The sequence below is a fragment of the Nycticebus coucang genome, chromosome 16 (genome assembly GCF_027406575.1).
Source record: "Nycticebus coucang isolate mNycCou1 chromosome 16, mNycCou1.pri, whole genome shotgun sequence".
NCBI lineage: Eukaryota > Metazoa > Chordata > Mammalia > Primates > Lorisidae > Nycticebus > Nycticebus coucang.
Window position 1 is genome coordinate 60,695,067 of NC_069795.1, and position 16,297 is coordinate 60,711,363.

Sequence of the window (16,297 nt, forward strand, 5' to 3'; positions counted from 1 at the left end):
CCCCTTTTTAACAATGAAAATACACTGCGGCATGAGGAAGGTCGAAACCACTGGTAAACAGACCTAGTTCTGGGGGCTTGTGCTTCTATTAGCATACTTTTGTTACATAAATGGAAATGTTTGGTCTCCATTTCTGGAGGAATCTTTCTAAACTTTACTGTCTGTTTCCTCTTCCCACAACACATTCCTCTGCGTAGGAATCTTCCTGCCATCCTGGACTGGGTGAAAACTCAGAAGCCTGGAGCCATGGGTGTCAACATCATCACGTCCGACTTCGTAGACCTGGTGGACTTTGCCACGACTGTCATCGAGTTGAACGACCTCTTACAGGAGGACAAAGCTCTGGCTAAATGCTGATTTAATTTTTTATTTAACTTAATGGTGAATTTGTTGATCCAGGGTAGAGTTCTCAAGGCTTTCCCGTTAGGACGGCCCCTTGGCAGTGATGGTGAAGTAAGAGGAGGATGGCTTTTTTTCCTTCCTCACAGGGCTGTTTGGATAAAATTACAGGGCTTTTTATTGCATTTTTCCCAAATAAGACTTTTTAAAAAATTAAGTCCAAGGGAAGAAAGCCCATTTCTTGTGATCAAGGCCAGGACTTCCCAATGGCTTCTGGTAGTGAATGGAACATGGAAATAGTCTCCAAGTTCCATTGGGGTATCCATTGTCCCCTAAGTTGCCCAGATCCCTATAGTCTTTCAGGGTGTTGTCATTTGAGCCATTGAGAAGGTTGACCCAGAAAGGCATTCCTGGTCAGTAGAATGGCTCGGTGCAGGTGTGGACTTCCTGTGGGGTGCCTCTAACATCAACTGGGGGGCCCTGAGCAGGGAAGGAGCCAAGCACTAGTTCTCTCTTGTATTTGTGAAGGTCACCATTTCTTCTCTGAGAGAATAAGCTGTTCTTGCATAGCTTGTGCTGATAACTGGTCACCTTCATTTTTCAGATACACGGTGCTTACTGCCCTTGGTATCAGAAATATGTTTCCCAGTTTTAAAACCTTCATTCCTTTCTATTTCTTTCGGCCCTTTCTCATAAGTGAAAGGAACAATGATGGGAGATCTTTTGAGCATGGGGCCCAACAAGAGATAGACATGCATGTTTGTTGCATGCCAGATTTCTTTGATTTAATTTTGTAGCTTTTTCCAAAATGGCCACCAAGTAAGTACCTGCATCATTTTGGGAAAGTCCTCTTTGGAGCCCAGTCTTCAAGCCAGATCTTGGAATTGCATTTTGTTGTTGTCTGCCTAGGACTCAAGTCTGTGCTGTGGGATACAACGCTAAGTGGAAGACAGCTTGTCCAGGCTACCAGGAGGCAGATGTGGGATGCATGGGAAGGTGCAATGGCATTAAAGGAGGATGCTCCAAGTGGGCTTGGAGCCATTCTGTCACTCCTTGAAAACAAGACTACCTCGGGAACATTTAAGATGACTTGTGTGTCATCAAGTGAGAAATACCCAGTATTGGAACATTTCCCATCCTTGTCTCAATTGTTCTCCTTTCTGCAGGTTGTTTTGAGCCTACAAATCACCACTGCATGAGGGCTTTGAAACGCAATTTTTTTTTTTAATAGATAAGAGGTGCTTATCTATAAAGAGCCCTCTTGTGTTTTGATTGATTGACTTATTTATTTATTTATTTGTAGATTAAATATCTGCAGTGCTTCTTACCTCAAGAGCACTCACACGGGAGCTTACTGAACTTTCCCACCCAGGACAGATGCTGCTATTTACCGTCTTCCTCCCCTCAACAGGACCACGCGTCTCAGGGCTGTGAGTGACCTCTGACTCTGCTGTAGATGCCCTGGCTCCCCAGTGCTGCTGGGGACGGTTTATATGTATGGATGTAGTCCGGAACTGAGGAGCCACTACCAAGCCACTCCCTGGGACAGAAGATGAAATGGGTCCTGAAGAACTCTTAGCTCTTAGATAGACCCTCTAGAAGAGTGTTGAAAAGGAAGGAGCTAGAAAGAAAACGGGGCATGAGTGTGTGTGCACACAGATGCTCCTCAGCACCGTCTGAGCATCCCCAAGGAAGTGCCAGCTTAGGGATCCTTCAGGAGGAAATTTAAACATGGAGCCCCGAACGGATGTCTGCATTTATAGATTGTCTGATTCTTCCCAGCAGTTTCCCACTCCTATCCTTTGAGGCTCATAGATGGATTTTGCATGTTGCCTGCAGACAGGGGTATCCTAGAGGAGCTACTAAAAGCACATACGCACCCTAACTCTTGGTCTTCCAGCCTTTACTTTCTGTAATGTAATTTAAACCCTGACTTTTAGCTTCCAGAGGCTTGAGGAAGCTGTAACACAAAAGACTCTGGGAAAATATGGTTGAACTTTCCCTTTTCTTGCATCTGAACCCCTCCTACAATGAAGCTTCTGGGGTAGTACTATTGAATGTTGTAGGGCCTTCTCTGGATAGGAATAAGAAAGTGGGTCCCTTACTCTCTTAACTTTCCTTCAATTCTGGTATTAAACCCTAGTGACAAGCTCTGAAGTCCCCTGGCTGCCCTCAGCATTTTATTTTTGTTATTGTTTCATTTTGTTTTTGTTTTTAATTCTCGATCAATTGCTGGGGACTAGATCATGTCCCCTCTTTTACCCCTTTGTGACTTGGCAAAGATATAAGGAGGTGAGAGGCGACCTACCCTGCTCTGTTTCGAGTCTCAGCTTTGTCCAGGTGCTTGGTGCTATAAGGCCAGGTGTGTTGACAAGTAGTGACACAGGATGCCAGTATCACCCAAGGGCTGCTGACTGTTCTGTGAAATGTTTACTCAATTTTTCTCCTTTAGTTGTTCAATATATGTTTGCACTTCACTTGGGTTGTACCACTTACACGCACCTCGATGTTTGCATGATAAAAGTCACCGAGCATGACACAGACGCGCAGAAACCGTACCAAGGTCGCATGCACAGGGTCCCGCTCTGTGTGGTGAGTACCGGTGCCCACTCCTGCTGCTGCTTCGGGTTGCCCACCTTGGTTCCATTGTGAAAGTCTGCACTGGAGTTCTGGGATGTAGGAGGAGGATTATTTACAATTTTCCCTCAATTAACACCCTTGAATTGGCAGAATCTCTCTCTCTCAAGAAAAAGTTGCTTAACATCTTGTGAAGGCTGGGTGCCTTCTGCTCCTTGATTCTGAGGCCAGACAAGAGAACTCAGGCATGTGGGACAGCGGAAAGATAGACTTTAGGTTGATGATTCATTCTGCAACTGCCAACAATAAAAAGGGTGACCCATCCTCATCACATTCTCACAAGTTCTGGGGACCTTTCAAGACAAAGCTCTGACACATGCCCAGAATAACTTCAAGATCAGCTAAGAATCTGTTTGGTTGAGCCAAAGAGGATTTTAGCTTAACAGAATTGTGATCATATTTATTCCAAATGTAACTGAGTTTTCCATGGGCCCCCTGGACCATTTCAGATACGGACACATGTCCATGGCTTTGTAGCAAAGAGGCCCATCCCAGGTTTTAGTTAGTTTAGAGCAGAGCTTACAGCCTTGAACTTTGAACCTGTTAGAGGTACTGCTATAGTTTTGTGAGTGTAAGAAGACATTCTTAGGATTGGAGAGAAAGGTCAAGATGGATTTGATATAAGGAATTGAAGTTATTAAAGATTAAATTTTAAGTTAATGGCTGATCTGTAAAGGGTCATGCCAAAAATTTTTTTATATATATTTTGTATTAGACTTGATAGTAATTCAATTTAGCCATTTTTCTTAGAGCTAACTGCGTACTCTTGAATTCTTGGGAACAGTGAAGCACAGAACAAACCCAGGATTTTATATCAACTCAAAGAAAAGCACAAGAGCTCAAGGTAGTGATAGACCTGAAGAATCCCAGTTCTTCTTTCAAGACTTCCTCTTCAAATAGGGAAAAATTATTTTCTACTCCAAAAAGACAATGGAATACACATTCTGGAATTAAATGTACTTTTGTAGTGTGTCAGGATTTTCTCTCTGGCTTTTAGAATCTTGTCATCAGAGAGTGCTCCCCAAAGAGGCATTACCCACATATTCCAATCTAGCTAGAAAGCTGAAATGAAACTCTTTATTTTTCCTGGAAGCAAAGGGTCTACATGAAATCAGACCATCTTATAGATTTAGCTTATGCCACAGTTAAAGTTTTTGCAATGTCCTTTATCGTCTGACTGCAGATTTTTTTTCTGTTAAATTCTGGGAAACAGAGTGGGCTGCTGAAGGGGCCCAGTGGAGCAGCTCCTCTCCTATAGCTGAGCAAATGACCCTGTGCTCCATTGCTCTCTCTCCTCTGTAATGAAGATGCTATCTGCCACTTTAGTGCTGAGTGTTTTACAAATCTTGGCTGACTAGCTCCTCAAAATATAAGGTTCCTAGTGTGTAGATTAAATGCCTTATAGTCAGGGGAGGCAGGGTTGTGGCATTCTTCCCCTTGTGGTGTGTATGAAGGATGCTACTTGGGTTTATTTCCCTAAAGTGTAGAGTAATAGAACTTGTCCAGGAATGGTGCCTTTGGTGATCTGTAAAATGAAATGTGTAATGTTCAAAGAAATTTTCCAAGATGTATATGGCCTCCTGAGAGGTAGACTTTCCCAATTACATACCAAACAATCTTGCTATGCCAAGAGTAAAACAAATAGAAATTGACAGCATCAGACAGCCAGACTGACAGGAAGTTTGTTTTGTATGGGATAGAACCTGGTAGTCCCTTTAAGTTGCACCAACTCTCCAGTACATCTTGGCCTTCTGCCCCAGACTGCTCCCTGGTATTAACCCCCGTAGCTTTGTCAGGCACACATTGCTTTGCAACACATGGGAGTGAACGGATGAGGTAATAAGTGGTTAGCTTGAAAATTTACCCTTAATTCCAAATGATACTGAGTAGCTCTTCCCTGCCCCCAAGAGACCCACTATCTCCTTAGTGACTGTATTCCTCAGCTTCCTAGAATACAGCCTATTCCACTATAGTGCTAATGGCACTATAACTCTGAACTGGCCCTAACCCTGAAGAATATGATAGAAAATGCTATTGATATTCTTAAAATAGCATCATCTTAGACACTATAAAAATATTCTAAGATAACTCTATCCTGAGTGGATATAGTGTTGTAGTATCTTCAACAAAACTTGTCCTTAGGACTGTCAAACACATTTCTAAGCCAAATAGTTTAGAGAAAACATTTCCCTTGTCTTTTGTGGGAATTCAATTTCATGGTTTATGGAGGCAAATGCCATCAATAGTCTGGAGCCATTTTCTATGTCATTCCTTCTGATCTTCTTCGTAGAATACCACTTTCTCCTCCAGTCTCCTGACTCTTCTTCATATTTGCTGATTACTATTAATCACAGGATGCTAGCAAAATTACAGGGGAAGGCACACGCACTCGGTGAGGTCCTGCACACTCTTCTTACAGTGGTTATTGCTTGTTACTCTTCTCAAATACATCATTCTGTCCTCCCGCCACCCCAGTCATTAGAACTACACCTGATCAGAGCCCAGAACTTGGGACCAGTACATAATTCAAATAGTAGGGGCTTGCTCACAAGCTCTCAGTCCAACAAGAAGCACAGCACATTGAAAAGTCAAATAAGCCTTTGGTAGCTTTGTACATTTGCAATTTTACATTTGTTATTAGCTTATAGCGCTAATAACACTTCAGTCACGGATCTATAATATCAATATGATAAACCTTAGAACATATTTGAGAAATAGTGGTACTTTGCTGCTATTATACTTACTAATTTATACCCTGATATTAATAAATATTAAATACAGATTGTATACATTATTTATGTTGCGTATATGCCAACTATAATACTTAACCTCACTGATCAGCAAGTAGAAAATACAGGAATTGTCATAGTGAAAATAAGTCTTGTTCAATTCAAATGATATGTGAATCTGATAAATGCTGTAATAGGTATTGCATTTTATCCTCTATTGCTTGCGTTACACTACAGTGCATGTTGTTTGCCAAGTTAAGATAATAATAAATTATACCAATTTGGGGGTTAGGATTAAAATTTGCATATATGCTGCTTGATACTGTGGAATGTATTTTATGGCTTAAATTATCTCGTCCCTACACATTTCACTTGTTTTTTTCTCTGTAGGAAGTAATTGCAATTATCTCTGTCTTCTGTCTTATACCTTTGATAAAACTGCTTACTTCAACCTAGAACATTGTAAAGCCAGAATACCTCATTTTATCAGTGAAAACAGTTCCATAAATACAATGACATGGTGTGATTTCTTGTATTTTATTTGCACATAAATAGACTTAAACCTAATAATAAATCTAAAACTTCAGTGAGCATTTTTCCATTGTCTGGATGAACATTTTGTTTTTGGTCCACTTCTCATTTTGTGTTAAAGAGCTACAGACTCAGTGTCAGTAAAATACCTTGTTACACAATATTGGGTGAAAACCCTCTCAGGCAAGTCTATAACATACTGAGATTAGCAAAACGTGCCTGCAATCCACAGATAAGGCTGTGTACACAGGCTTGTCACACATCCCTTTCCAAGCTTCATCCTTAGCACTTCAGTTATTTCCACTAAGCTTAGAATAGGCCTTACAGACATCTATACTGACATCCATGTTATCCTCACCTGACCACCATCTCTGCCCACATTAATCTGAGTGATTACTGAATGCCCATGAATACAGCAATACAGAGATTGTGTATTTGTGTGCGTGCAAAGAATAAATAAGGGTGAACCTGTAGTTTCTGTTGCAATGAAGATTCCAGTATTTTCCAGTTCTTTTTATCTAAGAATATCTAAGACCACTTGATTTCAGTGAATTCTTCTCTAGCCTCTATGAAAATAATGGGTTGAGGTGAAAGTCCTTTGCATAAATTTAGCAAAGTCAAATTAATTCAAAGCAAGTATTCATTTCCTATCATCAAATGTTGGAACAGGTAATTCAGAATAATTATATGTCTGTTTATGTTGCCCTAATAAATTAAAAAACATAGTCATAGTCAGAATTTTCTGCTTGTACTTAAGTTTTTGTTTAGTAAACCTACCATACTATCCTCTGACTGGCTTTAACAAGTACCACTTGCAGTTGTTCCTATTTGGTTATTTAATAAAAATCATATGATGTAGAGAGGGCTAAGACCAACCATGCTTTGCTTATGTTTGGACTTAGCATGCCTAGTGCAATTGCAAAGATACTGCTAGCCTGCCTCCATTTCTGAACATTTACTTGGGTTGAGATATTGCCTCGATAACAATGGAGCTCTTACATTATATATGAACTCTTTAATATCTAATCACAGATCAATTTATCTATTGCAAATAGGTCATAAACTAGTACAGAAGCTAAGAATAGGCATTTCAGAAATGCATAAACCTCAGTTTTTGTCCCAACTTCATTGCAACCTCACTGTGTGTCCTCAGATAAATTAACATCTCTACATATATATAAAATACAGGGCTAATAATACCTAAGATGAAGAGATATTCAGAAGAACAAATAAAAAATGTATGGAAAGCATCCTAGCACGGAGCATGGTGCATAGTAAATACTCCATAGTAGCTATTAGGCTTCGCACCAGGAGAAGGTACTTCACACCCACCTCCTCCAAATGGCACCCATCACAATCCCTTCAACATGATTGAATGCAAACTCTTGTGTTGATTGGTAAATGACTTAGGAGGAAATAATTAATGAGAGATAAAGCAGATAAATTTGGACACTGATAAAGATTGTGAAAGCTCTTTGGCAAATTCACGGGGGCTCTATAGTCCAACATCAAGGCAGCTGGGTGCCTAGACGGGGTGGTTCATTCGGTTTGTGTTTGGGTGTGTGAGTGAGGGGTTCGTCATTGGGCGAAGAGAAGAACAGAGTTAGAGGAAGGCTAGAGACATAGCCTTTGGGTTTAGCTATTGGTGGTTCCCACCTCTGGAAGCTTCCTAATATGGAGGTGCTCATATTAGTATGTACTTCTGGACCTGATCCCTGGAGACTATATGTCTTTATATCTTAAGGTATATCTCAGTAAGTGTGACTACAAATATATATTTTGATGTGTACTCAGTTGGAGAATTAATGGACCAAAAATGTATTGTTCAAAGAGTAGAATTCATGCCACAGCTGGTATGCAAGATGATGTATCGTTGAAGATGGCCACATTCATAAATAGCATTAATATCACTGATTTATCAATTCTGATTAGGAAAGAGCAAAGTCTCAGTTTAGTGATGAAACCTCTCTACCCCTCACTTATCAACCAAAACCCAAAAGGCCATTGTATCTAGCTAAAATTTAATTTCATTTGTATTATATTTATTTTGTGGGTACCTTTTCTTTACAGCAAGTTGTCCTGGGTTTTCAATAGTGACATAAAGTTTCCTTTCAAAATAAATTTATCTAAGGTATTTTTAAAGAGTCTACTGTGAAGAAGCTGTGGAAATGACCTAAGTATATGATACTTTTCAGGCTGAAAAAATGCAATTGATTCCACCTCAATTTGGGGGCCTAAAAGTGGGTTTGGTACTCCTGACATTCCTTATTAGCCACCTAAATATATATAAACTACTATTGGAGATTGAAAATCATTTTGTTTCCATAAGAAATTTTTCTTCATGTCTCCTGTAGAAATCCAAGCTTAATAATCTCTGTCCATGCTCTCTGCAGTTTAAAATTAGGCAAAGCAGAGTCTTGGAGTGAGTCAGTCTCATATATGGTTAAACTTGGTAAACATGGAATTCAGAGACCAGATGCCATTTCTTGAGCTTTGAAAGAGATGTCTTTTTCTGTGAATCCCTGAGGTTAAGATGGCCTGAATATCCTGGATTTTTGTTGTGGTTTTCTTCCAAAGGAATTTTCCTGATCAGCAGTACATCTCTGTGTTTATCCCTCTGCATATCTGCCCACTAGGACCAAAGGAGTGTTGTTATAATATTCTCAAGACTTGAAACCTTTCATTCTAAGAGCAAGTGGGAGGTTGCAAGGGAGGGACAATGGTCAAAGCCCATGTGCCTGAAACCTCACCCAGGATGGCCTGGACTAGTGCCAGCAGGACAAAAGCACTAGTCAGAACAGGGTGTTTTCACAGCTGGGCAGTGTTTTTGGACAGCATGGGTGGGGAAGAGGGACACAGAAGTATCATCCTCTGTCCAGTGGCATCATGCTAAAGGAAGCCGTAGGCTGGCAGATGGCTTTAATCTACGGGGGCCAAGCACCTAAAGAGTAAAATTTATCTTATAGAGAAAGGCCCCAAAAGCAAAGTTCTTATCGCAAAAGGAGGCCACTGAAAGAAGTTCTTTGTTTAACCTAAGAACTTGGCTGCTTCTGGCCCGGGCACTTTCCTGCCTTAATCTTCACTAGGTGATTGCTCAATCCAGGCCCATGGGGTCTCCTTTTTAGGGCCTCCATGAATTGTAAGGGGATCCAGAAGATGACAGTAGCTGCCTTTTGCAAAAGCTTCTCCCACCAACAACATGTAATGCACTCTCAATCACTGAGAGATGTATTTATTCAAAGAACTGCCAGATGAGTGTCACCATACAAGAATTCAAAAGAAGAAAGTCCATTATTAAATGACAGATTCGGTAATGTGATCTCCAAATTCCCTTCCAAGTTTGCTAAAATATAAGGGGGTAAAACTCTCCTCCCATGTATAAATTATTCTCAGAGCCTCTTATCCACTTCCCAGATCCAATTACAAGGTAATCACTTTTCTAGGTAACCAGTAGCAATCAGACTGTGCTTTCTGCCCCCTATGGTCCTGCTATCTGATTTTGTCACCCTGCTCTCTGGTTGGATTTGAGCAGGACTAGGAGCCTGTCCTGCTGTGTAATGATTGGCTAGACCAGGCAGCTGAGACCAGTATAAACTCCCTCCTTCACATCTGTCAACATACCTGGCTGCAGGCACGTTGCTGCCAGTGACCACTGTCTGCAGGGACCAGAGAGAGCAGGAAAGAAATGGAGGGGAACACCTCACTTTCATGCTTGGGGAAAATTAGAAACCTGTGTTGATGCTTCTTCCCAGCATCCCAAACTCTTCAGCAGGTACTGGGACAGCTGTAAACTCTTAACAGCTGAGGCAGGAAGGAAGCTGAGAGTAGAGCTGGGATTGAAAAGCAATCAAGGTAAGTGATCTGTCTGCTCATGGATCCTTCTCTCAAGATTACGAAACAAGAAATCTGCATAGCCTTGTTCATAACCAAAGTGTCTCTGACAATGGTCTGCTGAAGGCGAGGTAGTAGGTGGCGGTGTGTGTCGGGAGAATTCAATCATTGTCCATCTTCTGCAAAGCAATCTCTGCTTCTTTTCCATCTTCTCTTGTTGTTCCTGTACACATTTCAAAAATTTAGAAGGCTTTTTTAAAAAATCTTTCATTATAACAAGTTATATTGGTAATGTATTTTTCCATTAGTGATGGCTCCACAAACATGATTTTGTTCCTGAATTTTGCTTGTATGAATTTTTTCCACTTTCAAGATACACCAGTGTGTGCATATAATTCTGAAGAACACACTATTCATTCAGAGGGCAGTCAGCCTATCATTTGAGGGAGTTAAGTGCATTTTTCTTCTTTGGAAGCTAGAGAGTTAAAAGTCCTGAAATTACTGGAGCAGAATCAAGCCTATTTACCTAAGCTTATCAGACTGGGCAGCCAGGTCAATCATTTACTGAGGCAAGGCTGTTTCCTACCTTGCACAGAAGACCACCACAGCCTTTTCCTGACTGAAACTTTATGGAATAGACACAGGAAATATAGAAGGAACCTTTGTCTGAAGCTATAGTCTATATTGTCTTCTACCAGAGAAAGTTTTTAAGTAATGTTTTATCTTACCCAGAGTAGTAAATGTCACAAGGTCTCTCTAAGCTCAGTAAAAGAGAAATAGGAGTAAGATTCATACACAAGGCTGATACCTGAGCTGACCTCAGAAACAAGAGCTGCAGCTTCCGAGACTGTGGCTGTCATTGGAGGTCTGCAGGGAAAGACAGACTAGCTATAGAACAAGTGGTTAAATGGTTCTTGAGGGAAAGTAAGGTTACAAAGCAATCACAAAAAAATCCTTGGAATTTTTCCCTTTCAAGTCTATATATTCTGGAAATATGTTATTTTTAATGAACATAATCCATTTTTTAGGTCCATAACTCCTCTAATTCCAGCACTATTGTCATATTATTACTACATACACTTGTCAGGACTGTGCAATAGTTTTTGGCTCTCTTGATTATTGACTAGAAGCCTGGTGATATGGAGACCCCATTTTTCTGAACTCCCTTTAGCAAAGGGGTTGGGCCATATATTGGACAAGGTAATGTTTGACTCTATTTTTGTCAACCATTTATAGAACTGAAGTGACTGTCCTCAGGTAAGGTTGGTGGCCTGAATTTTTAGCAGCTGAGGCGGTTAACTAGATGCAAGAGTAGAGGCCATTGTGGACACAAACCTATGTGTGACTTTGGGTAAATCTTTGACTACTTACCAAGAATGTTCTGGAGAATTATGGAAAATTGATATATTTCTGTGACAATATTAAGTCCTGTAAAATGGTAACTGTGGGTCTGGTGGGTATCCAGAGCAAGTTTGTAGATGGAGGTGGTTTTGAGGAAGGCAAAGAGTCTCAAATGCATTGGCCACACTCACCCACAACACTGTAGCCTGCCTTAGGGACAGATACACACATTCGATCTGTCCTTATGGGAAGCATCTGTCTCAAGGCCTAAGCACACTGGACGTCCCTGAGGGTATACCCAGCTTTTCTTTCCATTTCATGTATATTGGAGAGTAGGTAGAGGGAGATTATCTTGAGACTGACTACAGTAGAATAGCCATTGTTATTGCTTTTACATGTTAGGAGGCTAGAATACAGAAGTCAATTAAAAGGGTCCAAATTAGTCAAGAGTCTGAGACAGGATTCTACACAGCTCTGCCTTGTTGCCAACCCAGTGCTTTTTCCATGAGGTCATGGAGTTGAGCACAGGGAGAAGCAAAATTGGGAGGTCACCCAGGTAAGCAAGGCTGACTTCACAGTCAGAGGTTCTCCACCAACCCTTGAATATGCCAGGCCTGAGGCCAGGTGGATCCCACAACAAGCAAAAGGCCAGCATTCAATTAGACTAGACCTTCTTGGAGGAGAGGTAAAGGGAAACACAAGCAGGGAGCAAAAGGGATTTTTCTAAGGGTGCCAGTCACTGGCGTCTTCTCGCTCCTACATAAACCAGTTAATTTTTAGGCTATATCTCTGCACCTTTCTATTCCATAGAAACAAATAGACTCAACTAACATCTAACACCTGAACTAATTCCAGAGAAAGAAATGACCCTATCCCAGTCCTTCCCCAGGAACTCCAGAATTTAATTACTATTGCCTCTCACCTCAGCTAATATCCACTCATCTAAATCCAAGCAAGAAGAACCATCAATATCCATCATACCAAGACTCCAGCCATGGGCAACCCAAAGAGACCATGTTGGCCTGAGGTCCACATGGCTTGCTGGTAAATAAGTAACGTGCAGGAAGGGGCCTTCCTTTTCACCCCTGCCCCTGGCTTCACTTTTGTTTATAAGTACCCTGAGAATTCCACTTGCTGTCTAAAATAAATTCCAAAGTAGCCACAATCCCTGAGCACTTATGTGATCAAGATAAATAAATGCCATCATGAAATGTGGCTGGCTAAACACGTTTAAACAAAGGGTTTTACTGGCACACCTCATACATACCTTCAGAGTACAACAGCAAAGGCATGACAAACAGGGATTGCATCACCCACCATGTCCACTCCTTCCTAGATAACTGACCCCACATGAGCTGCATCACATGCTATCATTTCTATTAACTAAAACACCAGGAGAAAGAAAGAAATTGATTCTAAAACACACAGCAATATTTTACCTTCATAAGTACTTATTATGAGCAAGAAATGAACTATTGCCTTATTATCTACACTTTTTTAAAAAATTAATTTTCATAACCAAACTATGCAAATTGCCCATGGCACAGATCTACTAAGATGAGGTGAAATTTGAGTTGAGGCATGTCTGACTCTAAAGCCCATGTCTTTAACATTCTGTTCTGGGACGCATACTCAACCGTGTCTACACTGCTCACGTTGTAAGTGCCCAAATGTAAAGAGTCCTTTGCAAATTATTTAGAATATTTGTCTATCCCCCCTCCCTGTCTATCCCGCCTCTTGGAGGGGAGGTAAAGGCAAACACAGGCAGGGAGCAAAAGGGATTTTTCTAGAGGTACCAGTCACTGGAGTCTTCTCGCTCCTACATATTTCCTAAGTAAACCAGTTAATGTTTAGGCTAGATCTCTGCACCTTTCTATTCCACAGACACAAATAACCTCAACTAACATCTAATACCTGAAGTGTTCTAAACCCTGTACAGCATAAAACTCAACACCACCGTGGCTTTTCTTTCCTCTTGGAAAGCAACCACAGAACACACATACACACATACGTGTGCACACGCTCACACACACACATACATACACACGATAACAATTGCCTACAGGTCAGTAGTAGGTCAGCCTTTTGATTCCTTTCTGAAGGTGTGAAAGCTTCAGAATTGTTCTTATTTCCTGGTTTATAAACAATTCTTTGGTTGTTGTGGGGGGGGCTTGATCGATTTTAATGCAATGTGAAAGAAACAAATATTTTATTTATCACACCAACATTTTTTAAAACTTTATTTCTGCAGTGAAATTTTAGTCTTTGAGAAAGCTAAGTGTTTCAAAACTGTACAGCATGTCAATAGTTTTATTTAATCTTCATCACATCCTTGTAAGATAAGTACTATTTGGGGGTGATAGCCTTTCTGATGAGGAATCTGAGACCCAGCACAGATGAGTGCCCTTCTCAGTCTCACTCAGCCAACAAATCCCTTAGGTCTTGGGATTCCAAATTCTTTGTTCTTTTTTTCCCTAATACGCAAGCATTTCTCTGGATTCCTAAGGCCTATAAATGGTAAGAATGAGGCCCACAGCTATTTGCAAAATTAAAAATGTCGAATGACTACACCACCCCTTCTTGGGCTGTAGGGATCCACTCAAGCATCAATTGCCTTGCTTTTAGCTAGAATTCTACCTGGTCAGTGTGATAATCCTGTTATTCTAATTAAATTTTCATAGAATAATAAAAATAAAGATGCTAACTGTTACTTAATAAATTCTGTCTTAAAGGCAAAAATCTTTCAAGCCCATGTACCATGAACAAAATAAAATTATCAAGGAATTCTTGCTAAGAGAAAGGTAAGAAATCACCATCTTCTAATCTTTTGTGTGCCTGCAGAACAGTATACATATGTAAGGGCTACAGCTCCCACAGTGTTTCTTGATAAACACAAACCCTCTTGTGTTAATCCTATAACCAGATGAATGTCCTTTGAGTCAGTCGCCAAATGGTAGGGAACGTAAGTTAGTCCTTTTACAAATTGAGGATCTATTATGAGTGTAGATTCAAACTCTGTAGAAACCAGCTATAATTAACAGAAGGAATTCTTGTACCCTGTGAATTCTATTTCAGTCCTAAGATATTTGGAGGGGTCAGGGAGCCCAATATCAGTGCTGTGTCTGGAGGAGATTATTTTCCTATCCCTAAAGCTTTCCTGGGAATTGCCTCTGGCTGGCTGCCTGACTCTCCATCCCATGTGACAGTTTTGTTGACCACAACCTTGCTTTAGTGATAATGTGCATCCCCATTCTACCTTTGTCCTCATTTCTGTGATCTCAGAGGTTCTGTCTAAGGCTCTTGGTGCAGAAGAATTCATTGTTTGAAGCAATGAGAAAATAGAAAGAATGAAACTTCTGCCCCTGCCCCTGCCCCATGCCAGCTTGAAAATCATCCTCCTCCTCTCTACAATTCCAAGGTCATGTTGCCCATGGGAGCAGTAAAGGAACTGAAGGTCACAAAAAGCTGGCAAATCACCCTGCCTTGGAAGGGTTCCCGGAAAGTAAAATGAAAATGAATTTTTTTCACATAAGACCTCTGTATTTTGAGGACACGTTTCAGTTTGAATTTGCAGTTTCACCGTGCACTGAAGTGACCCCCACAAAGTCCACTATGTTTTCTAAAGCCAAAACAATATCAAAAATACTTTCTACAGAGAACTCTAAGTTGGCAGATTCTTTTTTGTCATCGCTGGGCTGATGTTTTCAAGGGATTCATGTCTTAAGATAAGCCTCATATAGTGCATTTGGCTGAAGTGCATGTGCATTGCCGTGGATTGATGGCTTTCATCCACGGGGCCTACTTTGTGGTGATCTCATTAGGTCTCTCAAGGTAAACAGTTTACAGCTTGTGGTTAGTACATGAGCAGTCTGCAAAGGGAGAGAAAACCCAGAGACCAACCAAAAGACATTGCAGCGACTAAGCAGATGACAGACTTGCCCATCACTCAAGGGCAGCCAGTACCTTACGCCTCCAATTCAAAGGAGATGTTCTCTTGATTTCAAACATAAGTTTTTACCTCTCCAATTCAAGGGAGATGTTCCCCTGATTTCAGTTAGGAATCCTGAAGACAGGCAAGAGCCAATGGCAAGCCTTCCTAGAACATGACTCTTCTCTACCTAAATTCATCTTGTATTGCTTCTCTTTGCAAAATGAATATTCTCCTTTTTCATAAGAGGTATTGTTATAGAATATAGTTGTATCAGTAACTTGATATTCAACAAATTAAACACAAAATAGTCCACCAGAAGTATCCTCGTCCTGACTTACTGTTGTCTTTGCTGGTGAGCTTGTGACGATTTCGTGACTTCTTGCTGGTGATTCCATTTAAGTTCCTCACTCATTTGCATGTTTACCCTGAATGACCACAAGCATTTACTGATGGGCTAACCTCAGTTCAGCAACAGTCGTATACTCCTTCCCTGAAGTGTGTTAGACACTTTTTTAAAAACAGGATTACATAATTTGTCACTCATCAAAGATAAGGTTTTAAATTTACCAAGTGGGCCAAACCACAGCCTCCTTAGAGTCCTCTATGTGTGTGTGTGTATGTGTGTGTATGTGTACTTTTCATCATTACACAGTATCTGAAGATTATGGGTATTCACTAAATATTTGTTGGTGATAACAAATTGGTAGGTGAACTAAGAATTAGTGGAGAAAGTGATTTTAAATAAGAAGAGTTTGGAATTGCTGAAGAAGACTAAGGATAGAACTGAAGTGTTAGCCCCCGGCGTGCACTGATGGTCTACCTGCTCTCTGCCATCCCCTGACAGAGTGGCCCAGTGGATGGCAGATTTGGATTCTGTTTCATTCTCCTGTTACCAGCTGCCTATCAAACATCTGTGCAAGTCACATCAGCACTGTGGGCCTCAATTTTCACATTTTCA

The 16,297-nt window shown here is 40.8% G+C and overlaps 2 protein-coding genes across 12 annotated transcripts in view; both read left to right on the forward strand.

Moving 5' to 3' along the window:
- The window catches only part of PLCXD2 (phosphatidylinositol specific phospholipase C X domain containing 2), a 61,462-nt gene extending 55,176 nt beyond the window's left edge, over positions 1-6,286 (forward strand). The window contains exons 4-5 of one of the 2 annotated variants that reach the window (XR_008374979.1): positions 198-1,158; positions 1,249-1,264. Coding sequence is in view for 1 of the 2 variants with exons in the window: in XM_053565791.1 (XP_053421766.1) it covers positions 198-357 (160 nt within the window). In the remaining variant the exon portion in view is untranslated. Of the gene's footprint in view, positions 1-197 lie in introns of both variants that reach the window. The other variant, XM_053565791.1, reaches the window with a different exon arrangement.
- A 3,585-nt stretch (positions 6,287-9,871) lies between these two features.
- PHLDB2 (pleckstrin homology like domain family B member 2) overlaps positions 9,872-16,297 on the forward strand; it is a 234,988-nt gene continuing 228,562 nt past the window's right edge. For 5 of the 10 annotated variants that reach the window (XM_053565833.1, XM_053565835.1, XM_053565832.1 and 2 more), the window contains exons 1-2: positions 9,872-10,088; positions 14,141-14,209. The gene's annotated coding sequence lies outside the window, so the exon portion shown is untranslated. The remainder of the gene's footprint in view (positions 10,089-14,140; positions 14,210-16,297) is intronic. The other 5 variants (XM_053565836.1, XM_053565839.1, XM_053565834.1 and 2 more) reach the window with 1 other exon arrangement.